The sequence below is a fragment of the Phodopus roborovskii genome, unplaced genomic scaffold, assembly GCF_943737965.1.
Source record: "Phodopus roborovskii unplaced genomic scaffold, PHOROB, whole genome shotgun sequence".
NCBI classification, from domain to species: Eukaryota; Metazoa; Chordata; class Mammalia; order Rodentia; family Cricetidae; genus Phodopus; species Phodopus roborovskii.
The window spans coordinates 19,171,227-19,198,215 of record NW_026126407.1 but is presented as its reverse complement, the minus strand read 5'-3'; the positions used below and the strand labels follow the sequence as shown (position 1 = coordinate 19,198,215).

The 26,989-nt window shown below is 53.6% G+C and overlaps 2 protein-coding genes across 2 annotated transcripts in view; one reads left to right on the top strand and one right to left on the bottom strand.

Annotated features, from left to right (window-relative positions):
* Slc5a10 (solute carrier family 5 member 10) overlaps window positions 1–26,989 on the bottom strand; it is a 46,524-nt gene that overhangs the window by 8,332 nt on the left and 11,203 nt on the right. The window contains exons 8-9 of the mRNA XM_051180454.1: window positions 25,890–26,095; window positions 22,077–22,212 (exon numbers count right to left, since the gene is read on the bottom strand). Coding sequence (XP_051036411.1) covers window positions 22,077–22,212; window positions 25,890–26,095 — 342 coding nt within the window. The remainder of the gene's footprint in view (window positions 1–22,076; window positions 22,213–25,889; window positions 26,096–26,989) is intronic.
* Window positions 2,097–26,310, top strand: Fam83g (family with sequence similarity 83 member G). Its single transcript, XM_051180452.1, has 5 exons — window positions 2,097–2,731; window positions 12,946–13,113; window positions 19,539–19,663; window positions 20,307–21,555; window positions 25,459–26,310. Exons 1-5 carry the CDS (start codon window positions 2,207–2,209, stop codon window positions 25,819–25,821), a joined length of 2,430 nt encoding a protein of 809 aa, XP_051036409.1. The 5' UTR covers window positions 2,097–2,206; the 3' UTR covers window positions 25,822–26,310.

Genomic DNA, 26,989 nt, shown 5'->3' with positions numbered 1-26,989 from the left:
CAGTGTATAACACAATAAAACTACTGAGGCTGGGCAGTGATGGCAAATGCCTTTAATCTCAGCGCTTGGGAAGCAAAGGCAGGTGGGTCTCTCTGAGTTTGAGGCCAGCCTGGTCTACAGGGCTAGTTCCATAACATGCAAGCTAAAAAAAGACTACCGAGGTGTAAAGTGTTTGCATGAAAAGCTAGGCTCCATCCCTGCAGTACAAAATAAATAAATAATAAAATAGTATACAATTATGCAAATGTGTTGGCCAGATGAGAGACATTCTCATTGTTGGTGGGGCTAGAGATGGCCCAGAGTTCTAGGCTGCACTCTGGAAGTTTGCTAAAGACATTGTCATTTTCGCAGGACCAGGAGACAGAAAATGGCATCCAGGGTTAGGATGGGAACCTGGATGCCTAGTTCTAACGAGTAAGGTCTCTGCAGTGGTATAGTTCTGTTATTCCAGGCTAGCCTCGAGCCGGCAATCCTTTCATCCTCCTGCCCCAACATCCCAAGCCCTGCAATTACATCTTGATGGTAAGGTCATAACACAAATCCATACATATGACAAAGATATATACCACCCCCTCCCCCTGCACACATGCGCACTCAGGTACTAATGAGCTCTGGTGTGAGTATGTATGACACCAGAATCTTTTCCGACCCACACAGTTATGTCAGGTGATATACCACTGTGTGGGGGGTGGCCAAAAGTACCAACAACCCCCCTGTTCACTTTTTTTTTTTTTTACAAGTTCTTGTGATTTGACCAAGAGTAAGACAGATAAAGAGCCTTCCAACCTGAGGACCAGGTTCCTTAATGAAACCAGGAACTCTGCAGCGGTAAGAACAAGAGAATAAACTGAAGACCAGCACAGTTTTGCAGGGAGTCCAAGACTCACAGCACTGCCTCTCTCTGCTCCTTGGGAATCAGAGGTGAGGGGGTGATTCAGGTACCCAGAGGGGAAAAGGGTACAAGCAGGTATGGAAACACAGTGTTCACATGATGCAAGACCTGCTGTGGATGAGGGCCCAAAGGTTAGGGGTGCAAGGCTTGGGCCTGGGGATCAATGATGTGGCCTGGGAGGGCTCACAGGATAATGGACAGTGGCAATGCAATGTGTCTGAAGGGACACAAGGATGCCACGAGACAGTCCTCAGTTGGACAAGGCCAGGGTTCACTGGGACTCAAACCAGCTCCATCTTGGCTCAGAGCTGATGGGTGGGTTGACCTGGAGCCTTCTTCAGGGAAGAAGCTTTACACAAATCCATACGTATGACAAAGCTGTATACAGGGTTTAATGGGTTTTGCCAAATAGCCCCTGACACCCTGCCCTCAGATGTGGACCCAACGTTCTCCATTGCTGGGGTATACCTAGCCAAGAGCTGGGTCTGAGCACAGCCTGGTCCTCTCCACCCTTCCCTGTCACAGGGCTTATGCAAGTGGTATGCACCAGGTCGCAACAGGTGGGACTCTCAGCAGGCAGCAGGGCTCAGTACTGATTGATCTACACCCGCTCTGCACACATCAAGAGGGTGGAAGTAGCGGAAGTTGGAGAGGGGCCTCAGCCCATGACCCAGCCCTCAACAACTGGACTGAGCATCCCACGTGCAAAAAGACAGAACTGGGCTAGGGCTAGATCAGGATCGGCAGCAGAACTGGGGGAGGAGGAAGGCTTCTGTGCGGCCTGAGGCAGCAAACTGTCCAGCCTTGCTCAGTCTAAGGGAGATGAATCAGCTTCCGGCCCCGCCCCCAGGGACACACGTGACCCCAGGTGAGAGCGGAGGGTTGGGCAGGACCGCCCTTAGTCACCGGCCGTCCAGCCCGCTGCCACCACCACTGCCTGTCGTCCCTCGCGTCTCCTGCCCGGTAAGCGACACCCTCCTCCGGGCAGGCCTCCGGGTTTGTGAGCCGTCCTTCCAGAAACCCGACCCGGGCTTGCGCCCCTGCTCTTACTCCAAACTGGGGCGGGGTTCCCTGGCAGCCCCAGCTTACTGCCAGGGCTCGGCGAATCTCAGGCGGATCCCAAGAAGCAGAGGTGCACCGCGGCCCTGGACAGTCAGTCGGGCTCCCTCCCCACGCCCCGCCCACCCCGTCCGCCCTCTGACCCCGCCCGCGGTCTTCTGCTGGTTCCCTCAGGTGGGGTTCGCAGAGGCGCTGAGGCCGTGAAGCCCGAGAGCGCCGTGCCCGTCGGGCCGCGTTCCCACAGCGAGGGCCGCCATGGCCTTCTCCCAGGTGCAGTGTCTGGACGACAACCACGTGAACTGGCGTTCCAGCGAGTCGAAGCCCGAGTTCTTCTACAGCGAGGAGCAGCGGCTGGCCCTGGAGGCCCTGGTGGCCCGTGGTCGCGACGCCTTCTACGAGGTGCTGAAGCGCGAGAACATCCGCGACTTTCTGTCCGAGCTGGAGCTCGCGCGCATCGTGGAGACCATCGAGGTGTACGACCCGGGCTCTGAGGACCTGCGGGGCTCGGGTCGCCGTCCCGAGCTCCAGGAAAACGGAGGCGTGGATGCCAGCGAGGATGCCAGCGCGGCGGGAGGGCCCCCAGCCACGGCCGAGCCCTTGCCCTCGCTGGAGTACTGGCCCCAGAAGTCGGACCGCTCCATCCCGCAGCTGGACCTGGGCTGGCCTGACACCATCGCCTACAGAGGTGTGACCCGGGCCAGTGTCTACATGCAGCCACCCATCGACGGACAGCCTCACATCAAGGAAGTGGTGCGCAAGATGATCAGCCAGGCGCAGAAGGTGAGGCGCCAAGGCGGGACCCCATTCGCCCAGCACGCATGGGGACCCAGATGGCTTTGGGACCACTGACTGGCCTCTTGGTTGCCTCCTTCAGCGGGCAGCAGCCGAATACCCACCCCCTCTAGCAGGTAGCCTAGGCTTCCAGACTCAAAGGGCTTCCGTGCCCTACTGGAGTGTTTCTGAACTCCTGGAATTGTGATGCATGAGTGGGGTGGGAGGAATCTGGGCTTTCTCTCTCGCCCACTCTTTCTTGCCTCTGATCTGCTACAAGACAGAAGCTCGCACACATACGTGAACTTGCTGGAAGGAGTCTGGGGGAGAGGCGTGGATGCTGATCTGGGGCCCTGAGAAAATCTGCCTGCTTCCTAGCTGTGCTGAGTGGCTGGCTGGCCACGAGCTGCTCAGCTTCGCTTGCAGTAGCAGCCGTTGCCCAGGCCAGGGTGTCTGAATGAACGAGGTGCCACCTGTTGAAGGTTCCCACCAGTGGAAGAAGTGACAATGTCTACTTGGGTAGTGGTCTGTCATTAGGAGGCTTCTGAGATCTTGTCTGGATCCCCTTACCTGACACCTGCTGGGCTACACAGTGCTCTGGCTGTGGGTGACTGCTCCACACTGACACACTGACACACATCCTGAGGAAGCAATGTGTACATTGCTTATACACACAGCCAAACCATAACTGGGTGGCCGTGACTGAGTGGAGGCGTGCCTGGTTTGACAGGCAAGGTAGTCCAGCAAAATGTTCTATCTGGAGCTGGTCTGGGGGTAGTGAGAGTGTTCCTAGCTGGGTCTGACCCCCTTCACTGTTCAGGTCCAGAATGGAGCAGTCAGCGTACATGCCAGGCTGTTCACCCTGGGGACTGTCCTGGCCCACAGGTCCTGGGGAGCTCTTGGGCAGAGAGACCAGAAGTAGGTCAGCAACTGAGAAGGTGGCCAGGCTGGTTTCCAGCAGGATGGAGGCTCTGTCCACAGGGCCACTAGCTGAGGGCTTCTAGTCTACAGATACACACTGCATCTCTGGCCATTGTGATGATGGAGTATTGGGTAACAGGAATGAGGAAGGACTGAATAATGTTCTGGACACTTGACAATAGCTGAGAATCTGTTGCCCCTAAAAGGGCCTGGGGTGACTTCCACTTGTGGCAGGGCCCAGTCCCTTGAGAGGAGGAATAAAGATTCTGAATGGGGCCTGACCTGCTGTGCCAGAGCTCTCACAGCAGGTAGGAGGCAGCTGCCACTTTCCAGCTTGGCCTGGAAACAGCTATAGGCTCTAATCTTCTGCAGACAGAATGACATAGGGCCAGCCAGTGATAGAGACAGACAGGGGTGCCTGGGGCCACATTGTGCTCTTAGGACTTCCTGTTCATATCCATCAATTCCCACTTCTCCAAGGTTATTGGTGTCACCTGTCAAGATGACAGTCAGGAAGACATTGGTCTTAATGTTAGTCCCAACTTAATGTGACTTCCAACTGCCTATCATGGGGAGGCACTGCCTTTTGTCTCCTATACTTGAATCCTGTTCCCCACAACAGGGAGTCCCTGGGGGGTCCTCAGAGTTGACAGAGACCATGTCCATCTTACAGAGATCAAGGATTTGTCAGCCCTACTGTGCTATCTTGAGCTAGGCCCCTCCCTATGGACCTGTGTGAGTCCTTGTTCCCCCATCTCTGTCCTGTGGCCCACACAATCGTGGGAAGGCTATAATAATAGCTTCAATGGAGTGCGAGCACTTTATAATCTCAGGTAGTGTTATCTGCCTCTTTTTTCACATGTAGAAACTGAGGCCAGACTGATTAGTCCTCCCTGCTCAAGATCACTTAGGCCTGTTGTACTCCAGGACCTGCCCTGGTGTGGTACCTGGTAGCAGAACAGTGACAAGTAGAACCTGGGAGAGGCAGCTGACCTAGGCGGCCTGAGTCTTTTCCTCCTTATTGCTGCTTCCCAGCCTCCTGGGGCAGGCCCAGACGCCGATGGGTGCTGACAGAGCGCTTTGCCCGCCCTCTCCTTGCTCCTCCCTGTAGGAGCTCTTCTGTCTTATCTCTCACCGTGAGTCACCTCTTGCCCCTGTCACCCACCTCCCCTTTTCACCCAATGCCGGTGCTAGGGGAACCCCAGCTTCCTAGGGTGGGGTGGGGAGGGTTGCTGATTAGCCCTTTTCCATGGGGGCTTCTGCAGCATGGCTGCTTTCATTGAGTCACCCTGCCAGTAGTCAGCACAACTGACAGACCCTGGGGCAAGGAAATGACACAGCGCACACTCAGCTCAAGCCACCTCAGCCTCCCCTAGTGGCCGTGTCCCTGCCAGGGTTACTCTGCTGCATCCTCCCTTCCCTGCAGACTGAAATGGTCTGGACTAGCAAGGCACTGGAGTGTGGGAGCAGACCCTAATGCCGCCTCTCTGTGAGACTGGACCAGCCCTGGCTCCTCCCTGGGCCCTTGCCACTCTGTCTGTGAGGTGGGTACAGGCATTGAAGACTGTGGAGGGTCCCCTTGGTCTGCCACCTGCTGCCCAGTATGGTAGACTCATTAAGGACAGAGAGTTGTAGCGTCCCACATCATACTCTTTTGGTTGTGTGACCCTGAGATCATGCTCTGCACTGCTGTCCAGTTGCAGTGAGCTCCCCTCTGAGTTAGCCCCTGCCTGCCCTCCCCAGTCATCTTCCAGCCTTAGGCTGGGAGGAACCTCCCCTGGGCTTTAGGTGCATACCAGAGGCTTGTAGCATCACGCCTGGGAGGGATGAGAGCAAGTGTAGCCTCCAGAGGGTGAGGCTGGGTGGGGTTGGGTCTCAGTCAGAGGATCTTCCAGCAGATCCCATTGCCCACCCCAACAAGGACTAACCTCTAGATTCCCCTGACTAGCCCCATGGGCATCATGAGTCATATCTTCCCCAAGTTACTATGGAATTTACAGAAGGAAGCCCAGGTGTCAAGAGCTGGCCCTCATCTAGGTCCAGATTTATGTCTTCTAGCCAGGGCTTAGGAAAGGAGACCCAGAGAAATTGTGTTTTGTGCCCAGGGCACAGCAGGAAGAAAGTGGAGCCAATTTCATGATGCACACTTGACCCCACGTCCCTCCTGCGAGACCCCTGCCTTCACACCCTGGAGTCCTGGCCTGCCACTTGGCTTCAGAGAATAAAGGCAGATTAATGAGGCATTTATTAAATACTAACTATATGCCAAATGCTGAACAGGCATTTTACCTGCTCTGTGCAATCCTTACTACAGCTCCATAAAGTGGGTGTTGCCTCCATTGTCCACAGAAGGAATCCAAGGTTTGGTGGGGCTCAAAGCCTCAAAACAGAACTGGAGGATCTGGGCTTCAGGCTCTATGCAACCACATCTCATAATGGGCCCATTAGGCCTTGTTCCCTGCCTGCTTGGCTCAGGGCAGTGAAAGCATGTTCACAGGCTCCTGGGTCCTTAGACTTCCAGAGGTAGAGGAAAGCTGACCATGTTAAACCTGAAATGGAAAGCGACAGCTATGCCTAGTCCCCCTGGGGAACCATATCTCTCAGCACTGCAGTCTAGCCACACACCACATCGTGAAGGTTTAGTCAACATTGACCTGCATGCTTTTCACAGTATTGTGAGTGCATGTATGCCATCTAGTGCTGTCATTGCTGTCCAAGTTTGTGAGCATACTGACGTCTGCAGACAACATCTAACAGTATATGCCTCAGGACATGTCCTATTTATTCCATGGCACATGACTGCACCAAAATAGCCCCCAACACAGAGGCTTCTGTGGGCCAGGAGCTGCCTTCTGCCTGCTGTGGCAGCTCCCGCCTTGGGGCAGGCCGCACCTGTTGGGGTGGGAGCCATCAGATAGCATAATCCCAGGTGTTGGCTCCAGACTTCTCCAAGACTCCCCACCCCATGGCAAGCACCTGCACCTTAATGGAGAGTTGATATGTGCCCTGTAGAAGGAGCCCTTCTGCTATTCCAGGATGGGACCCTGTGCCTGCTCATATTGCAGATGAGACCAAAGCACAGAATGGGATGGAGCTTTGGGTCTTTGGGATGGCTGGGTCTGGACTTGATTCCGTGGAGCTATAGGTCATGATAGTTTGAAAGGCCATCCAAAGCATAGAATGGGATGGAGCTTTGGGTCTTTGGGATGGCTGGGTCTGGACTTGATTCCGTGGAGCTATAGGTCATGGTAGTTTGAAAGGCCATCCTGAAACTGAAGGTCACCCTATGGCCTGGGAGAGGCCCTAGATTGCCTTCCACTTGGGCACTACCAAGGGTTTGCAGCTGACCCCCGATGGACAGGCCCCCAGACAGGACGGGTACACCCCAGACACTTCCAGGGTACACTCCATGTGGAATGTGGGGAGGGTTGGCTTCAGTGTCAGGCAGGCTCAGGTCCAAGCCCAGTCTGTCTTGTCTCTGGCAACTCCTGAGAGTTCCTCACTTCTGTATTGGGCTGATCTCAGTAAGACTGACACCTGCTTGTCAAAGTCCAGGTGAGATCTGTAAGAGAGCATGAGTAGTCCCTCCCTCAGCGTGTTATGTGGTCCCAGGGTATGTGGTGACAGGCTGTGTCCAGTGAATGCCAGTTCTCTTCTTCATTCCCATCCATCTTCATATTCTCCAAGAGTCACACAGGGCAGTCCTGTCAATGTCACCTTCATAGCTCTACAACCCTGTTTTCAGCCTCAGGGAGGGAGGGAAAGCTGGTATTCCTGGGGTGCAGGGACTCTCAGAAGAACACCCACACGCCTGAACAGAGCCTGTGGAGTGGCCCGCATGGCTTCTTGTCTGTGACTTGCTGGCTGCAGCCCTCCTCTAATTGGCTTTAATGAGGCTTCCTTCTAGTAGGCGGTATGCTCCCAAGCAGCAGCTGGGTTTCAGACTGGAGAGTGAAGTACTTGGAGATCCATCTTTTCTTCGTACCACTAAAGCGAGTAGAGAAACTGAGTCTTGGAGTGGGAAGGTGACCCAGGAAGGCATGGCAGGGCAGGGCTGGGCAGGCTGAGTCAGGCCTATTTCAGGATAAGGTGGGCTCTGGGAGATGGTGGCATGGAGTCAGAGCTAGGGATGATACATGACCCTGACAATGGGAGAAGTCCTGGGCTGCGACTCTGTCTCTGGGAAGGGCAAAACTCTCTGGTTCTCTACATGTGAATGTTGGTGGCCTGCTATTCTTCCCGTGGCTTGGGTCAGACCTCTCCAGTCCAAGTCATAAGCATCCTGCCCTACTACTGGAACACAAGATAGGGCAGGGAAGTTTTCTGCATTCTATACCTTGACTGGGAGAGGGGACATCTGGGCCCCCACCATGAACTCAGTTGCTGTAGTCTCCCAGCTCCAGTCCCCTCATCTATACAAGGGACAGTGGCTGCAGCACACAGCCTGCCAGGAATGAATTCATACAGCTTTGTGCACCAGTTTTTATGTTATCTTTGGTCTTGAAAGTTGTTTTCCCTCGCCATCTACTTCTAGGTGGATAGTTTGTTTTTTCACAAAGTGCTTGAAAGACATTGATTACTGCGTCTTCCCTCGCTGCCTCTGGTGGGATATCAGCTTGGCTCAGTTCCTCCATATGCAACAGTCTGTTTTCCTTCTGGCTTTTCTTCAGATTCCGTTTTGCTGATTTTGAGATGTGCTCTAACAGTTTTCCTGTTCTGTGTGTGTCACTGAGTCTGTGGACTTCCATTCTTACCAAGTGAAGACGGTTAGTGCTCATTTAGTTGCATGTGTTTCTAATCTCTCTCCCACTCCACTCCCTGCAGTGAGCTGAGGTTCCAGCTCCCTCTGTTAGACTTCTTGAAGCTCAGCACTGTGCCCATGGCATGCTGTTCTGTCTTTCTCTCTGTGTGACATTCGGATACTTGGTGCTGCTATGTCTTCAACTTCACTATTCTTCCACGATATCTATCCCACTGTTAATGCCACCCAGTATATATTTTCACCTTGTGTTAGACTTTTTTTTTTAATTCTTCCATACTGTCATTTATTTATCTTGGCAGGATCTTTCTACATAGTTCTGGCTCTCCTGAAACTCATTCTGTAGACCAGGCGGACCTCAAACTTCACAGAGATAGATCCGCCTGCCTCTGTGCACCACCTAACTCTGACCCTTCAGTGAGTCTTCCTTCCCATTTCTTTGTATACTAATTCTCTATTGAGGATCCAAACCAGTGGGTTTTTATGTTGTAGCCTGCTAGTGTGTGTTCTCTTAAATGCTTTAGCGCTTTGTTGTAGAATGCTGTGAAGTTTCTTAGAAATAAACACTTTTGGGGGGTGAGGTGTAGGCTGTGGATGATACCCCAGGTACTCAGCATGTCAGACAAGCCTCTGTCACTGCTGTACCAGGCCCCAGCTGAATGCTGAAAAGTCTTGCTCCTAAATCTTGTTAGGAAGGCACAGAATAGACTTTAGGATAGAAGCAGGTCCACTAGCCCACTGGCCACACCAAGTCCCCTGACAGCTTCACCACTTCTGGAATACAGATGCCTTCCCTGACATCCATGCCACTTGTCTGCCACACTGACAGATCCAAGCATTTGGAATAGGGAGCCGAGCTGTGTGCAGAGGTTTGCCTATACTTGGTTTAATACTTCCTTGCTCAGCCAGGTGTTGGTAGCACATGCCTATAGTCCCAGCACTCAGGAGGCAGAGGTGGTGGATCTTTGTGAGTTTGAGGCCAGCCTGGTCTACAGAGCTAGTTCCAGGACAGACTCCAAAACAATACAGAGAAACCCTGTCTCAAAAAACAAAAGCAACAACAACAAAAAGGCTTCCTTGCTCATTACCTAGGCAGTGTCCTTTTGTGGAATGTCCCTTTTGTGGACTGTCCACAGGCCATATGTATCTGGATGGCTTCTGCCCTCACTAGGGAGACATGAGCCTCCTGTGGTCCTGTATGAGGATCATCTATTGCTTTTAGTTGCCCCTTCGGGGGTTTTTCCCAGCCTTGAATGTTTCCTTCCATGAGTGAGCTGGCCTGATGTCAGCTCACTGCTGAAGTGGCCCTGGACAGCTCTCCAGAGATGGACAATCAGCTAACGGCCTTGGAGACAGCCTTATTGAACCGAGGCAGGATGTTTTTGGGAAGAGGTACGGTGGGGTCAGGATTCTCAGGAAAAGTGTGTCAGAAGCTGGACCTGTACCCCAGTAGTGTTCAGTTATGTTAGACTACCCGGCTGCCTCACCTGCCCCTCCTCTCTGACACTTGTGGGGAAACCTGTCTACCCACTGTCCCATGAGGACACTTTGCTCTACTGGGTGAGATTTAGAAGCTCTAGGGGCTTAGAAGAAGCTTCTGTGAGTGTTGGGAGCTCTGGGCTAGTGTCAGCCCCTGGCAAGCCTGCAGCCTATGAGACTCTTTGAGAAGCAGCTACCAAACTGTCCTTTTCACAGACCCTGTTGGCATGGCAGGATGCTCCAGCCAGCCCATACAGACCCCACTGGGCTGTGGGTAGGACTCCCGGGTGCATAAAGGCAGGTGAGATAGCTTGTCCACCACCCCATTTCCTAGATGTGGAAATGGAGGGACCTAAGACAGGAGATGGCTAGTACCAGGCCTTGAATGCTGCGGGAACTCTGGGGCCACACTGCCTGTGTCACTGATAGGTGAAAACTCCCCAAGAACTGCCCAGTCAGGGCACCCCTTGATAAGCTCACAGTGTCACAGATGAGCTAGGCCATCCAAACAGGTAACTAGGTAGTCTTGAGGCACAGGGTTTCAGTGTCCTCTCCTGTGAATGGGAGGGAAAACTGCTAGTTGCAGCATTTTTGAGGATTCTAGAGGTAATGGTGTTGGTGGTAGGAGTTGTGAACCCTAGATATCTCAGGCTGAGAGGAGGGGAGCAAGGCAGGGACAGGCTTGTTTCAGCCTCTGTCACTGACTGCCTCCACATTCCCATCTGCAAAGCCAATATATCCTAATGTGTCCCAAGAATTCTCATGGAACCTTTGTGGCCTGACCATGGACAGACCAAGATGTGGGTTGCTGGGCAATAGCAAGAAGCCTTCTCCTAGCATTACCTCACATACCAGAGCACTGTGAGCATCTCCATTTCCAACATTACCTCAGACTCTGGGAGCATCGGACAGTCCTCCCCTCCAGCATCACCTCAGATCCCAGGAGCACCTGGAAGTCCTCCCCTCCCAGTATTAGCTGATAGCTGTGTAGTCTTTCTTTCACCATCCTAGGGACAGAATCCAGCACCTAAAGAGAGCCAGCCAACCATGGGACCCTGTCAGGGATCCACCTTGGGGCATAGGTCCCAACAAGTCCATATTGGCAGCCCGTGGTTCCTGGATCAGGTCCCCTGTCCTGCTGGGGCACATCTCAATCTGCTGTGGTGCCCACAGCTTGGAACCAGCAATGACAGATCTGGGGTGCAATGGGCTGGAGAGCCTCCAGGGAGCAATGTGCCAGCCTGCTCAGGCCTCTTTCCTGTTTGCCTGCTCAGGAGTAGTCTAACTAAGGGGACATCATGGGTAGAGTGGCTTACAGCCTGTGGGATCTCAGACAAGGAGATTCCTGCTGCAGCCCCCTCCCCAACTCATGCACATCCAGTGCCACCCAGAGTCAGTAGTCTGCCAGGTCTGGGAGCCCATCTACTGGCAGGCTTTCCCAGCAGTCTCTGGCTTTTGCCAAGCATGTGCTGGTGAAAAGCTCTAGGGTCTTCCTCTCATCTCTCCCGCTCTGCAATGGAAGGTGCTTCCTCATCTAGTGTTGACATCGTCCTCGAGTTTACCCCTGCCAGTGTCAACCCTGTGCCCACTCTACCACCAGATAGCCCCTAATAGGTGGTAAGTAGCTCTTCTCTAAAGACTCAAGGATTCCTAGGGCTCAGCCTCCCCCCCCCCCTTCATTCTGAGCAGATTAGCACTCTCAGGCCCTGCAGACCACAGGGTCAAAGGAAGGCCAGACAACAGCCCTGCACATCTGGGAGTGGGTGGTATTTACTCTGCTTCAACTTGCCTCGTGATTTCGCCAGCCTGAGTTTGCCCAGCTATGCACCAGTATCCCCACCTGGCTGTTCATGAGAGGTTGGAGTGGGCCTGTCACAGGCAAGGCTGCCTGGGGAGAAGGCATCTCTTGGATTAGGGTCTTTGACATGCATTGCCATGAGTGTGATTGCTTTTCATGAATGAAGCCTATTTTGCTGATGAGAGAACAAGAGCCCAGAGCTGTCTAAGGGTTTAACTTAGGGACACTCAGCAAGTTCACTGCAGGGCAGGCCTAGAGCTTCCTCCTGCTGAGGAGTTTGGACTTATGTGCCAGATGAGCAGCAGTCATCAGCAGGGGCCAGAGGTTCGGGAGGAGCCCAGATGGGCCTGCAGGGGCTAGCCTAGTGAGTTCACTGTGGGCATGCAGACATGTAACCAGCAGGCTTCTTGTTACAGATATCACTGTGTGTGTACAGATATCACTGAAGGAAGATGCTGAGCTTTGCTTGAGCTCAGCCTCCACTGTCCCAGCTCTTCAGGAACTGTCAGGCCAGTAGGGAAGGGGCAGTGTAGGGAGCTGGCAGCTGAGTTGGGAACACACCTGGTCTAACTATAACCATGCTCTTCTGGAGAGCAGGTCCACATTGTAAGTCCTACTCCAGCCCTATGGTTGGCAGGGAGCTAAGGTAAGTGGTTGCAGAGGGTGGTTTCAGGGGTTGACCTCTGCAGCTCCATCCTTAGGTTCAGGAGAGTGGAAATCACTTGTGGTAGGCATAGGCGTTGGCAATGAGAAGAAGAACACATGCTGATGTGGGTACTGTCTGGTCCACATAGGCATCCTGTTGAAGTTTACAGCTGCCCAGGATTCAAGCAAGGTCTCAAGTTGGTGGCCATGCCACCTGCTGGCCTCTTCCCCATTGTGGCTACATTTGGTTTGTCTCAGCATCTTCCGGAATTAGGAAGGGGCATGTGTAGCTTATTTTGAATCTGCCCCAGGAGGGCACCAATATAGGTTCTTGGGCTGAGCACCTGGCTGTGCTCAGGGCCTCCCTGGACATTCCTAGTGTCAGCACCAATCAGTGAATTCCCAACCTGGTTAAGGAGGGAGGCCCTGGGAACCAGTCTGAACACGTGGAACTGTGACATAGACCTTGCCCTTACTCTTGGGTCACCAACCTTCCTGCACCCTCCTGACATGTCTACACTCCTCCCTGCACCATCCACCTTGAGGAGTACTGGAGCTAGGTTTTTCATAGGCTTGTGTCTTGTTGTGCTGGTAAACCACCCTGTCTTTCCCTGTCCCCAGGTGATAGCTGTGGTCATGGACATGTTCACTGACGTGGATATCTTCAAAGACCTGCTGGATGCTGGCTTCAAGAGGAAGGTGGCTGTGTACATCATTGTGGATGAGAGTAATGTCAAGTACTTCTTACACATGTGTGAGCGGGCCCGCATGCACCTGGGACACCTCAAGGTGAGCTGTCTTCCCTTGTTTGGACAACTGGAGGGCAGAAGTCATTCAATCAGGCAACAGACATATTGACTTGTAGCCAGTGCCTTATACCAAACAGAGTTCAGTCATCCTGAAGCTTTCTGCCAGGTGGTCACACAACTTGAATGCCTTGAGGGATAAGATACTTACTACCTCCACAGGCAGATAAGATAAACACAAATCTAATGCCTTCAACCAGCTGCCAGAGCGCCTGCCAGGTACTGTGTTACCCATTCCACATCGGTTTCCTGTCTGCCTGCATACCTCTGGTGACAGGTGTATGTTCACGGCCTCCACAGGCAGATCATACCTTACCTGGAGAGCTCTGACCCCTAGGAAGTCCTTTACTGGGATAAGCCTAAATTTGTCTCATTAGTTCTGCTAGCTGGCATTAGGATCTGGCTCAGACACAGGAAACACCCTTATGCTAGTCAGGATTGAAATGGACTTGAGATGCCTAAACAGAGTAGGATAGATCTTTGGGGTAAGAAGGCATAGTGGGATAGAGCTAGAGAAGAGAAAGCTAATGCCTGGATTCCCAGCTTCACTTTGCTGTGCCTGAGATCTTGTTGCCTACCGCTCTAGGCTGTAGGATTTCATTGGTCTGATGGGTAGATAAATAGGTGTTGCCAGGCTCCTCCACTAAGAACCCCTAGCATCTGGTGGCTTGCTCAACCGTTGTTCAGCACCCATATACAGCACATGCCAATGGTTATAGAGAAGTTCTCAGAAGCAGCTGCTGCTCTCATAGCATGTGATTGTTCAAGGCATTTTCCATGGTTTAACTTACTTCAGCCCAGTGACAACCCAAGTGGCATCATGGATCTGTCATTCCCATTTTGCAGATGAAGCAGTAAAAAAAAAAAAAAAAAAAAAAAAAAAAAAAAAGCAGCTGCCTGGTGTCACTGCCAATAAACTAGAGATGAGGGACAAGTGCCCCAGGCTGGAGGCCTGTGATGGAACACAGATTCCAGATGGCCATCATACAGGGCTGGTGACAGTGGCAGGGCTTAGAACCTATAATTTGTCAGCATTTGTCAAGGTCCCCTGCGGAGCCTTTCAAGTGGGTGTGAGTTCTCTACTGTGCTACCAGACTTCTTCATGTGGTCTCCAGGTAGGCTGACCCCAAGCCTCACACCTGCCTGGCACGTAATTAGCACCTAGAAATGGCTCTGGGGTAGCAGACAGCTCATGCCAGCCAGAAAAAGCCATTTGTGGAAGTTCAGAAAAGGTGACTTGGCTGCTCTGTGGGCGGGTGGCACCAGGAGGTCCAGGAAGGTCCCTACTCCATGCATTTGCCACACACTGATTGTGCTTAACTCTATCCATCACACTGGTAATAGAGGTAGACAAAGGGTGGGATCTGTAGTAGCCCAGGGGAATCCCTATCCATGCTGGCTGTTTGGAGGCCCTGGCCCTACAGAGCCCGAGGGCCCCTCTTAGAAAATTCTTGATGGCTTTTCACCCTGGGGTTTCTAAACTTAAGGACACCAGAAGCAGTGAGACTTGACCCTGTAGTTATAAAGCTCTGCCTGTGGATTGTGGGGCTGTCTGAATCCAGATACATGTAGCTGTTCAGACTAGGTTCCCACAAGAAAGATAGGGAAACTAAGGCCTAAAAGCCAGTAAGAAATTGTCTTGACAAGGACAGTATAGACCTGTCTCTCAGAATTCTTGGAGCTGCCCACATGGACTCTCTGCCCATTGACCACTGTGAGACTTGGCTCCTAGAGTTGCTTGTGGGAGAAACTAAGGGATAGTAGCTGTGCAGACACTAAGGCTGAGCAGGTGTGCAGCTGCCAGCCTGGGGTTAGGAGAGGGGCATGGGAGGTTTGCCCTATCCCACTATTAGCCTTCACCTGTCCCAGGGGCAGGAGGACAGCTTGCTGGATTCAGTAGTCTGTCCTGTCCCATCCTTGGTTTTCTCTCTGGGAAGGTGATCAGGCCTAAAGGACATGATCCCAGGAGCCAGGCATTGCCAGGGGCAATAAGTTACCCCAGCTTTTGTAGCAGTCTCACCACAGCCCTGGGCTAGTGGTCAGAGGTTCCTGTGGACACAGCCCTGCCAGGCGTCCTGTGTGGAGAGCCGGCCTTGTTGGCCAACTTCCCTGCTGTGGGCTGGCTAGATTTGGGCCTGTTTTAGGAGCACTTCCTGTGCTGGTAAACCAGGGGCTGCTCTCAGCCACCTACTGCCCTGTCCCAACCCTGCTCCAACTTGCTCCAGAATCTGTAGGCCCAAGTTTCAGACAGCCCTGGCAGGTCACATTTGTAACCATGGGGTGTCAGGTACTAGACCGTGAAGACGCCAGTTGCCATGCCATCACACCATAGGTGATTCCTGGCTCTGGCTTCCATTGCTCATGTGGAAAATGGGCCCGTCTTCATGCCTTCCCTCTGGCAGGGCTGCCATACAGAGCACAGGAGTCCGTGGTGGGCATAGAATGAGGTGGAGGTTCCGTGTGGTTAGGGACAAAGCTCCTAATATCTAGCTCTGTTCTGAGTGACGTGGGTTTCCAGTTTTCTTAAAATAGTGTTCTGGTAGGAGCCATTCTCACCAGCACTTACGTTAGTGCCAGGGCCGACCCTGTTCCTAGTCCCCATATGAAGGGATCTGACTACATAGCCTGTTCCAAAGTGTGGGTCCCAGCTGCTCCGGGCACCACAGTCTGCTGACCCTGTAGGCAGTAAGGAAATGAACCCCTAGATTACAAGTGGGAAATAGGCCTTTAAAAGAGTACCCAGCCTTTTGACCTTATCCTTTCCCAGGGTTACAGGGCCAGAGCAATGACTAGGTCATATATGGGGATGATCCTAGTGCTGAGAGGTACCCATGAGCCAGTGGGAGCCAGGCCAGAGCTATGAAATACCTAGCAATGAGAAAAGCTCTTTGGCCTGTGCAGGCAAACTGGAAAAACAAGCAGCCACCTGAGCTGACTGTGTAGCCAACAAGCAAGGAAACACCAGCTATCCGACAGCCGTGGGAAGGCACATGGCGAGGGTACATGATTGGGTCCAGGTTCCCACTGGGCCAAAGAAGAACAGCAGAGGCTCAAGCTGTATCCTGTCAGGCTCCAGCTGGGATTGTTGGGGAGAGTAGAGGAGGAGGTAGGCTGGACCCTAGCCCCTGTCCCTTCCTGAGTAAGCTTGTGTCCTACCTCCTATAGTTGGTCTGGGCCTCTGATAGGTAAGGATATATGCCAGGGCCTTGTATCTAGGGCCAAAGGGGCTCATCTCACTGGGCTCACTTCACTGGTCCTGAATCAGGTGCTATTGGCATTAAGTAGGTATAGGCAAGCTATTTTAAAGCATCACAGTGTCAGCACAGCCTAACAATGGCCTACCTCACCATGTAAGTCATTCTAGGGGAAGGGCCAGGAGCACTAATACCAGGGCTTGGAGCTGAGCAGGCTCACATGTGTCTAAGCCCCAGCTCACAAAGGACTTCCCATTGAATATCATGTCTGTCCATGAGTCAGGGTAAGAGGTTCAGGGTTAGCTACAGCTCTGCCTCCCACCCCAGCTCATCTCCTCATCCTCCTCTGGTCCAGGCATGACTGACTGATGCCTTCACCCTGTGACGGGAGTGTGACCTGCTACATCCTATCAAGAGACAAAGATTCATGACCTCCCTTGCTAAGTCCTTAGGCTGTCCACCAAGAGGGTCTGACAGTTATGGTTTCCCTGAACAGTCCAGGCTATCAAAGATATGCTACAAAGTTTGTACCCCAGTGAGTCCCCAGTGAGAATTCAATCCCTTCTACAGTTCCCTGCAGGTCACTAAGCCCTTAAGCTGCAGGTAGCCCAGATAGACAGGTACATGCTGCAGGCCAGGGGGCTGAACCATGGAAAGGTCCAGTCAATGTCTGCCACCCATCTGGTGTCACAGAGATCAGAGTTCTAGAAAGCCCAGGCCAACCTGGTGAAGCCAGAGTAACCTGACTCACCTCCACTTCCTGCCCTGCCCCACCCATCTCTGCGGAACCTTATGGAGGTCTGAAAGAGTCTAAGGACCCTCCACCTGTCTGCCCATCCCCAACTAGGGACACCCCAGGACCTGAGACAATGCAGCTTTGTGGGATCCTCCACCTCTGCTCACGCGAGCCCAGACACCTGAGACATTACCTCATCTGGGCCAGGCCCATGGGGCGAGGCTACCAGGAACAGGAGACAGAGGGTGGGGGGCCTGATGCAAGCCCCTGCCTGCTGCTCAGCCCTGGTGGTGGATGAGCTGATGGGTTCAGTGCCAACCCCACTATGCAGACAAGAAAACTATAGCCCAGAGAGGGCCAGAGGCTTGCTTAGAATCACACAGCAGGTCAGTGGCACAACGCAGGCCTGCCTCTCACATGGTCTGAGTTACTCTAAGATGTAATACTTTCCGAACCCTTCATAAAGACACTTTAGGGTGAATAGAGGCAAACACCAGTGAGAGAAGCGTGCAGGCTGATTGCCTAGGTGGGGCACATGGCCCCAGCATACAGAGTGTTGGAGAGTGTGAGGCCACAGGATGCCACAGAGCTGGGCTGTGGTTGGCACAGGTGACAGGGAAGGCCTCTAAGATCTTTGTTCTAACCTCTGGTCCCTGAGTATGCAGTATGTTAGGTACAAAGTCACGAGTGCTAATTGTCCTGGGCGCTGGCCAGCTTCCTGCTGAGCTGGCTTTGGGCAGGCCTGTGGGCAGGCGGGGCCAGAGTGAGCTTGGCCCTGGAAACAGCTTATCTACCTTCTGGGTCGGGCCCAACAACAAGACAATTGTTCACCCCACAGCTGGGTGGGCATCATGTGGGGACCCACCCAGGGGCCACCCCTGACAGCTTCTGTGGATAGTACTCTGGGCCACAGGGGAGTCTGGGAATAGGAAGCACTAGAGAGGAGACTGCCATGGGTGGCACCTTCACTCAGGCCACCTCCCTTGTATGCACCAGCCTCCCTGTTCTCTGCCTCCTGTATGCCCATTCATGCACGCACCCTCCCCAGATGCTAGTGCTGCTCTTGACGTGCGGTCCAGCTTGTCCTCTCTAACTCTCCGTGGCCCCTGCTGCCCACAGCAGAAGCAGGTGAGGCCTCTTTCCCCAGAGTCAAGCCCAGCTGTGCAGACAGCCTGCTCTTCCGCTGCCCAGCCTCTGCATCCTCCCTTGGGGTGCTTGCCCTCCTACCTCGCCCCACGTCATCCTTTCCCGAGAACCTCCCAGCCTCTACCTCCCTTCGCTCCTCTGCTCCCGGGCATCCCGGATTGTTGTTTTGAGTCACCTGCCTCACTGCCACCTCCACAGTAGCATCCTTGTCACTGTCATCTTTGTCTGCCACTGGGGGCCTCGACAGGGGTCAGTGAACAAATGAACACGTGGGCAGTTAATAACCTGGAACCACTGAGTGGGTGAGGGAACAGACAGGCGCGTCACAGCTCAGGCTGACAAAGGCTTTGTCACCAACCAGTGTCTGAATCCAGAGCTCCGACAGGAGTGAGACTTCCGTCATAGGAAGGAGGCGTGTGAGTAGACCAGTCAGAAAGCTCTGGTGAGACTTAGGTCAGGTGGACCCTAGGCCCCTTACATACTGTTCTACTTTGTGAGCCTCAGCAGTCCCTTTATGCTTAGATTTCAGTCAGTTTTCCTTGCCCCTGGGCCACCTGTAGCCCCCAGGCCCTGGAGGCACTACAGTAGAGAGAAAGGCCCTTTATGTATTCGGGACCAAAGGAAGGTGGCCATCTGTGGTTCCACTTTGATCCCACTTTGTCTTTGACTCTTCCCTCTCTGGGCCTCTGTGAGCTCTTCTGGGTTGTGAGGGCCTTCCCCTGCTGGCTCTAACCACGCCTTGTGGCGGAGACTGAAGTTGACCATTTATGAGACCATCCCTGGAACCAAACTTCATCCTATCTCCAGAGAGAGTTTTCTCTAAGTGCCTTCACGGGAGCCTGCTCAGCATGTGATGTTATGTGATGTCAGGAGTGGGGAAAGGCCTGTGGTCAGTCATCCTGGAAGACCCTGTATACGTTAGAGCATAAGACCCAGGTTCCTTAGGGTGGCCTTTTCCTGCTTCTACCCCCCCCCCATCTGCCACCCAGTGTCCACAGGACCTTTCTAAAAGTTAACCCCCCCACCCCCTGCCATTCAAGACTCTGGACAACAGCATTTCCCAAATTGGCCTTGCCACTGAGGTCTCAAGTTGTCCCATGCTTCTCTGTGGATGCTCTTAGGGAAAGCTGGGACCATCCTGGCCCTGCAACAGCTTCACCATCCCCCTTGCCTGGCCCAACGGTCCAGACACTGCCCTTCTCCACACCTTGCACCTCACTCACGATCTTCACTCCCCACAAACTGTCTACAGGCTCTGGGCACTCTGCTGCCTCTGCCCATGAAAGCAGTGCCCATGGTTGTCTAACTCTGCCTCCCTGTCTCCCAACACAGAATCTCAGGGTACGCAGCAGCGGGGGAACAGAGTTCTTCACACGGTCAGCCACCAAGTTCAAGGGTGCCCTGGCCCAGAAGTTCATGTTTGTGGATGGAGATCGGGCTGTGTGTGGCTCCTACAGGTGATTCTCCTCCGGGACTTGGGGAGGAGCTGCCTCTGGTTCCCGGATGGTTTCTGCCCTTAATCCCTGCATGTGACACGCTGGTTATTCCAGTTCATTGCTCCTCAAACTGCTGAGCTGTGTGCAGGCCTGGGTCCACCCTGTCTCTAGAGGCAGGCAGGGAAGACTTTTGTCCAAGCAGGCTGTTGTTCCATCTCACACAGTCACTGGCCCAGGGGTAGGGTGGGCTCGGTCATGGTGAATTTGCCCAAGCCCTCTAGGAAGTCACTCTAAGAGCCATCTTCAGGGACAGAGCCAATTCTGCATCATCATGAGGCAGGGCACATTTGCTGCAGTCATTCTGGGATTGATGACAGCAAAGACACCAGTGACGGCCACTGCAGTTGCTAACCCTCATGCTGTCTTACGGGTCCAGCAGAGCCCCAGGAGTTTGCTGGAGAAAAGCTAGACACAGGCTCCCAGACTCAGATTTGACCCTCCCCCACCCCAGTACCACTTAGGTTTTTATCCTAGGCCCAATGGAGTATCCACTGTAGATGCCCCTTGCCTCTGGGGCCAGGGACTCTCACTAAATCAGGGTACTAGGGCTTCAGGGAGGCACATGGACTGTTGCCTGACTTGCTACCCTGCCTTTGTGTTGTAGCTTCACATGGTCAGCTGCAAGGACAGACCGGAATGTGATCTCTGTGTTGTCTGGTCAGGTGGTAGAGATGTTTGACCGGCAGTTCCAGGAGCTGTACCTCATGTCTCAGGGGGTCAGCCTCAAGGACATCCCCATGGAGAAGGAGCCAGAGCCGGAGCCCATTGTACTACCATCTGTGGTGCCCCTGGTACCTACAGGAACCATGGCTAAGAAGCTTGTCAACCCCAAGTATGCACTGGTCAAGGCCAAGAGTGTGGATGAGATTGCTAAGACTTCTTCTGAGAAACAGGAGGTCACAAGGCCCCCAGGGCTGCGGGGTGCTACACTGGCTGAACGCCCAGGGGACCTCTCTGAACAGCTACCACCTATCCACCCGGGACTGCTCAACCTGGAGAGGGCCAACATGTTTGAGTACTTGCCCACATGGGTGGAGCCAGACCCAGAGCCTGGCAGTGACATCCTGGGCTACATCAACATCATTGATCCCAACATCTGGAACCCTCAGCCCAACCAGATGAACCGTATCAAAATTCGTGACACTGCACATGCCAGCACCCAGCACCAGCTATGGAAGCAGAGCCAAGAGGCCCGCCCCTGCCCAGAGCCCTGCCCTCGCCCAGCACCCAGGGACTCCCAGGATGTGGTCCCAGCTGAGAATGGCTTCCCCCAGGGGAACACTGAACCACAACCCCCTATACCTAAGCCCCGGACAGTCCCTGTGGCAAATGTTCTTGCCCAAGATGGTAGCAATATTGGCTGGGCCCTGGAGAACCCAGAAAAGGAGACATCCCCAAATGGGATAGACCCCAGACTACCCAGGACAACCAACCAAAGCCAGGTACCCCTACAGCGACAGTTATCTGCTACCCAGGATAACCCTGATGGCTTGGAGACAGGACTCCCCAATGGGCTGGATGAGGAGGAGGAAGATGATGATGACTATGTGACCCTCAGTGACCAGGACAGCCTCTCAGGAAGCTCTGGCCCTGGCCCCAGCCACCGGCGACCCTCAGTGGCCTCATCGATGTCAGACGAGTACTTTGAAGTGAGGGAGCGGTCAGTACCTCTCCAGAGGCGTCACTCAGAGCAGATGGCCAATGGGCCAGGCCGCCCACCCCAGCGACAGCTGAGTGCCCCTCATGTAACCCGAGGAACCTTTGGTGGCTCCCCGTGGGCCCAGGGGCGGGCCAGAGAAGATGCAGATACATCAAGGATGCAAGCACAACACCCTGTGGACAGTCAGGCTCAGGTGGGTCTGGTCCCTCATCCCCAGGCCCCAAACGCCCACGACCTGAACCATTGTGTCCCTGGTACCAACGATGCCCCTTGTTACATAGAGAGATGATGAATGGGGGAAGAGTGGAACCACACAGGGCCGTGTGGCTGGCCATTACTATGCTGGGGACTCCCAGTTCTAGAGTACTCTCCCAAACAACCTTAAAAAGCACACATTGCCACGTACCCAGAGTCACAGGGTCAGATGCATCCTATCAGGTAGAAGGTACAGTCTCTAGATTGCAGTCAAGGCTCAAGTGAGTGGTCATGGAGATGTTCCTTTACACTCACAAGGTCACACAGTTGTAAGTACTCCTCATCTGGACTTTATCTAAGCCACCTCTCTGTACATTCCTTTGTTTTCCTAAGAACAGTCCCTCCCTCTCCCATGTTGGGAAATAGGAGATCCCTCCTTTGTCACCTAGTGAATGGCTTTTATAAACTAAATCCTTAGAGCCTTGGGTGCCCTGGCACTGACGGCAGAGCCCATCCTACCTGGGAACAGTGCTCGGCTGATCATGCCTGGCATGATCATCAGGCCCATAGGCAGCATCTTCAGGTAGCTGGCTAGGACGGAGCCTGCCTTGGCATGGTTCAGGTTCCGGGCAGACAGGGACCGCTGCACGATGACCTGGGGCACAGGGGGAAAGAAATGAGGCTCAGCCTCGGGGATACCTGTATAAGCATCTCCTTAGTGGGCCTTGTGAGGTGACACAGGTAGACACAATGTGACTATTCCTAGACTCCCCTAAGATGAGCAGCCAGAGTGCTAGCACAACAGACACCACAGGAGCATTCCCCTGTTAGCTGCACTTATCCCAGGGAGCGGGAGCCAATCTCCCTGCCCATCCAACAGGGAAGCATGGGTCCCCTGGTGTTTGTCAGAGCCAAAGGGGTCCCAGGTGTGTTGGACTCCCTGAACACCCTCCACCTCCTGGACCCTCATAAATACATAAATATAGACTTTCACATAAATCCTGGGAGCAGTTGATACTGACTATGTGACAGGGCAGAGCCCTAAACCCTAGACTGAGGGAAGCTTGCACCTTGGTAATGGTTGCAAGGTAAATCCTGACGGCCCTAGTTTCCATTCTGCAGAGTAGGGGTGTGCACATGAACAGGCGCCGTTTGAGATCTGCTATTTGATTCTGCTGCTAGCTAGACCCCCTTTTTTTTCTTCTGTTTTTGAGACAGGGTGTTACTCTGTAACTCAGGATAGCTTGGATCTTAACTGTACCTATGCTTGCCTTGAACTCACAACAGTCCCCCTAACTAAGTGTCCCAAATGGGATTTAAGGCATAAGTGATTTGATTCTGGAATAAGTGGGAGGTTGGGGGTGTATCCCTGTGAGGGTGCCTTGTTTCACAAAGGTTCTGGGCAGCCTTGTGGGGCCAGCACTTGCAGTATGTGTGGGTCACTGATTAGAACAGCTTGTTCATAGGGTTATACAGGTGTAACTCTGATATGTGTTTTTCCTATGTTATTCTGTTGATTGTCACCTATTTGTGACTCACAGATAGGAAGTAGCTGTAATATTCACTTCCTTCACATGTGGCTGCTAACACTGACCCTTCAGTGTGGGGCAGCAGACCCCGGCTTCCCTGCAGGCCTGCTTTCCATCTGCGCAGGAGGGTGTTATGGGGAGGTCCTGATGGATGGCACCTTGCCCTCTGCTGACCTGAAATTATCACAGCCCTGAGACTCCAACTGTCTTTCTGAGCCTGTGATCTGTGCTCTTCTTTCATTGATAGGGCACATTCGACTCCATTATTTCAACCTGAGCAGCTGGCCTGTGACAGGTGCCTCAGGTGACTCGGTATCGGTATGTGTGAGATGGGAACAGTACAGGGGTGCCCTCCGCTACCCATCTTCCTTCTGGAGAGGCCTGCACTCCCATCCCTGGCTTGGCCATGTCACCTTCCAGGGCTGTATCTCCTCATCTGAACATGGGTCACTGCCACCCAACCAAGTATGGCTTCAAGGATGAAAGCTGGTCACTTTGTGTGTGTGGGAGCAGGCTGGGCCCGGCTCTCCAGGGCCCTGGGTTGTTGTGCACTTGCTGAAGTTCTTAGCTGCTTTCATAGTCATGACTGTGGTGGAGGACATTGCTGACTGGCAGGGAGATAGCCCACCTCTTACCACACATTATCACCTGGGTACAGAAATCCAGGAGCCTCCTGCGTTGACAGGGTCCCAGGAGGTATTCCCTCCTGTGCACACCCTTCCACTTTATAGCCAGGGACACTAAGGTCTGACAGGGGTGGTGGCACAGCAGAGCCCACACTTCATTTGTTTTGTTTGTTTTTGTTTTTTCGAGACAGGGTTTCTCAGTAGCTTTGGAGCCTGTCCTAGAACTCACTCTGTAGACCAGGCTGGCCTCCAACTCACAGATACTTGCCTGCCTCTGCCACCCAAGGGCTTGGATTAAAGGCTTGTGCCACAAATGCCTGGCATTTTGTTTGTTTTTTAAGATAGGGTCTCACTATGTCACCCTGGTTGACCTGGAATTCACTATGAAGAACAGGCTGTCCTTGAACTCACAGAGACCTGCCTGTCTTAGGGCATGAGCTCCCATGGCCAGCCTATTGCTTATCTGGTGACGAGATGGTCAGTTACTGTGGGTGGACCTGTAGCTAGGGAAAAGCCTGTAGTTTAGCATGCAGGGTAGAGTTCAGTTAGACCCTTGGGTGCCAGTGAGGGCCGTCTAGGGCCAGGGTCTGGGATACCAAGGCCTGGCATCCTGCAGCAGAACCAACTCAAGGTGAGGCCAGGGAGGCTGGTGCTGTGACCACTGGCATCGGCAGGAACCATTCTCTGTATCCCTGGTGACCCTCTCTAGGCCTTTTGGGCTCTTTATCTGCCCTCATCCGGCCATGAGGGCAGGATGGATGCTGATTCATTGGCCTTCATGGGAAATGCTTCCAAATGACATTCTACTCAGTGATGTGGGGCTGGGCCAGGCCTGCCTGGTGGGAGGAAACAAGAGTGGTAGGGATTAGGAGCCCATCTACTACTCTCCTGGCGGCCCTCCAGGCTGCCTTCACCCTCAGGGGTTGGCCCTCAGTCCTCAAAAGGAAAGCAAAGAGCCTGCTTCAAGCTACCTAAAAGCCTGGGCAGGAGGTGAAGGCCAGATGGGGACCTCAGGCATCTGGGGTCCCAGAGGAGAGCAGCCCTGCTTGAGAGCAACAGCTTACCAAGGGGAAATGAAGGCCCAGCCTCCCAGCCCACATGGATTCCCACTACCTGAAATCTATGTGAAATATTTCTCCAGTTGGTAAGCATCAGGTCTGATCTAGACCTTGATGTGAACAGAGCTGGCCCTGCTGGACTCACAAGGAAGCAGGTGTGTGTGCACAAGACACTCTGTAAACTGTCACAGCACTCAGTAGCTGCTGGCCATGGCCTGGTTGACTTGTCCTATGGTGGACTTAGTGTGAGTGGGGCTCTAGGCACCTGTGATCAGTTCACCTATGGCCATCACAGGACCCTCCCCTGCTCCTCTTCTCCAGGGCTGCCTACAGCCTTCAGGATAGGGAAGTACCTTGTCTGAAGTCATCTGCAGGGTTTATGATCAAGGGAGATCAGAATTACCTCAGTCCTCGTCAGTCAGAAATCCGGGCTCAGATGGAGGCACTGCCACCAACAATCCCCTCTGGCCCCTCTATCCATACCTAACCCTATTTGCAGATGGGTGGGCCAGGGTATAAACCATAAAGGGAAGAATCATCCCATAGTACAGATGGGAAAACTGAGGTACAAAGTAGTTAGCCCTCTGGTGAGTGCAGAGGCAGACTAGGCAGAACCTGGTCTGTGTAGCAGGTGTCCTTTAGCCCCTCCCAGCATGTCACCAGACCTCACTCTCCTTTGTCTCTCCAGGGCCAGCAGTTCCACCGACATGGAGGCACTACATCAAGGACCCCAGGGCCTCCTCGTTACCGGCCTGCTGCTGATGGCACCCAGAGCTCTCCCAAGAAAGCAAGCCCAGCCACAGCAGGACCCCACCACTGGCAGCCCAAGGGTGGTCCAGCACCCCGAATGCTACCAGGTCCTGGCAGTCCAAGGCCAACCCGAAATACTCGCCTCCGAACAGAGCTTAGGGCCACCGAGGAGCATCCAAGTCCCTTTGGAATCCCATACTCAAAATTGTCCCAGTCAAAGCATCTAAAGGCCAGGGCAGGTGGCAGCCAATGGGTCCCATCTGACTCTAAGAGGAGGGCCCGAGACCACAAGGAACCCTAGCAGCTGAGCTGGACCCCGACCCCATCCCAGAGGGCAGCACGAGGGGGGTGGGCAGTGTTGGAGCTCACCTGGTCGGTGCACCAGTACCAGGTGGCCATGATGGTCAGACCAAAGGTCATCCCAGTCCATGGAAGGTCTCCTGTGGAGGGGTCCCGAAACATGTGCATGGCGTCTGCTCGTGGCAGGTGGCAGGTGGTATTGGGGATGGTCCTGGAGGGGATGGCCTGGGCATATGCCACCTCTAGCTGCTCATAACCACCAATCTGGTTGAAAGCTGGAGGGTTGGACAGAATGGGTTGGTGTTGGGTGGTCCTGACTCTCTGGCTCCTACTACCCTCTTCTCACAGATAACTTCATGTGTCAGACTGGAGTCCCTACCTCACCTTGCCTGCTCTAGGAGGGGCTGAGGTTTAAAAAAAAGAAAAAAAGGTGAAATAGAGTATTTTATTTGTATTTAAGCTAACTATTAAATGAGCATTTTGCACATGGGCCCACAGTGTCCTGTTGGCCAGCAGGAGTCATAGCTAGTCTCTGGAGCCTGCTGGCCTCAGGCTGGGGTTCTCTGCCAGTCTTTGGACTGGCCCTTCAAGGAGGTGGAAGTGGTTTTCTCGGTATTTGAGTCATCTAGTATTGAAGCCATGACTTGGGCTTCTGAATGCTGTGACTTCACAAGAGCCAAGACACTGCTGGCATTGTGGCCCCTTCCTTCCAGGACGCAGGGAAGGGAGGCAGAGGCTCCTCTGGGCCTCACGGTCAGCCTAGCAGGTAGGGCTCATGCCAGGGTCTTTCCTCGGAGTCCAGAGCATGTCCTGTCTACCTCAGGGTTGGGTGGTGCAAGGCCAAGCCCTGGCCTGGCTGTGTCTGTAGTCTCTGCTCTCTTGTCCATCCTGTGCCTGGCCTACAGTGGATTCTGGAGACAGAGGACTGCTACCCTGGGAGGAGCACTCCTGGATGTAGGACAGCTTCTGGCATCACCTCAGACCCCTTTTCTCAGAAGGGCGTGGAGCTAGGAGCCTATATAGGCCAGGGGCAGCCTCTGGCACAGGGTCTCAGGCCCTTAGCTGAGGCTTCACCTTGAGACGCCCACCTTAAGACCTATCTTTCCTCCCTGCCTACCCAGCTCCCTTTTCCCTGGTCCCAGGGCATCAGCAGAACTTTGTTGTCTGTT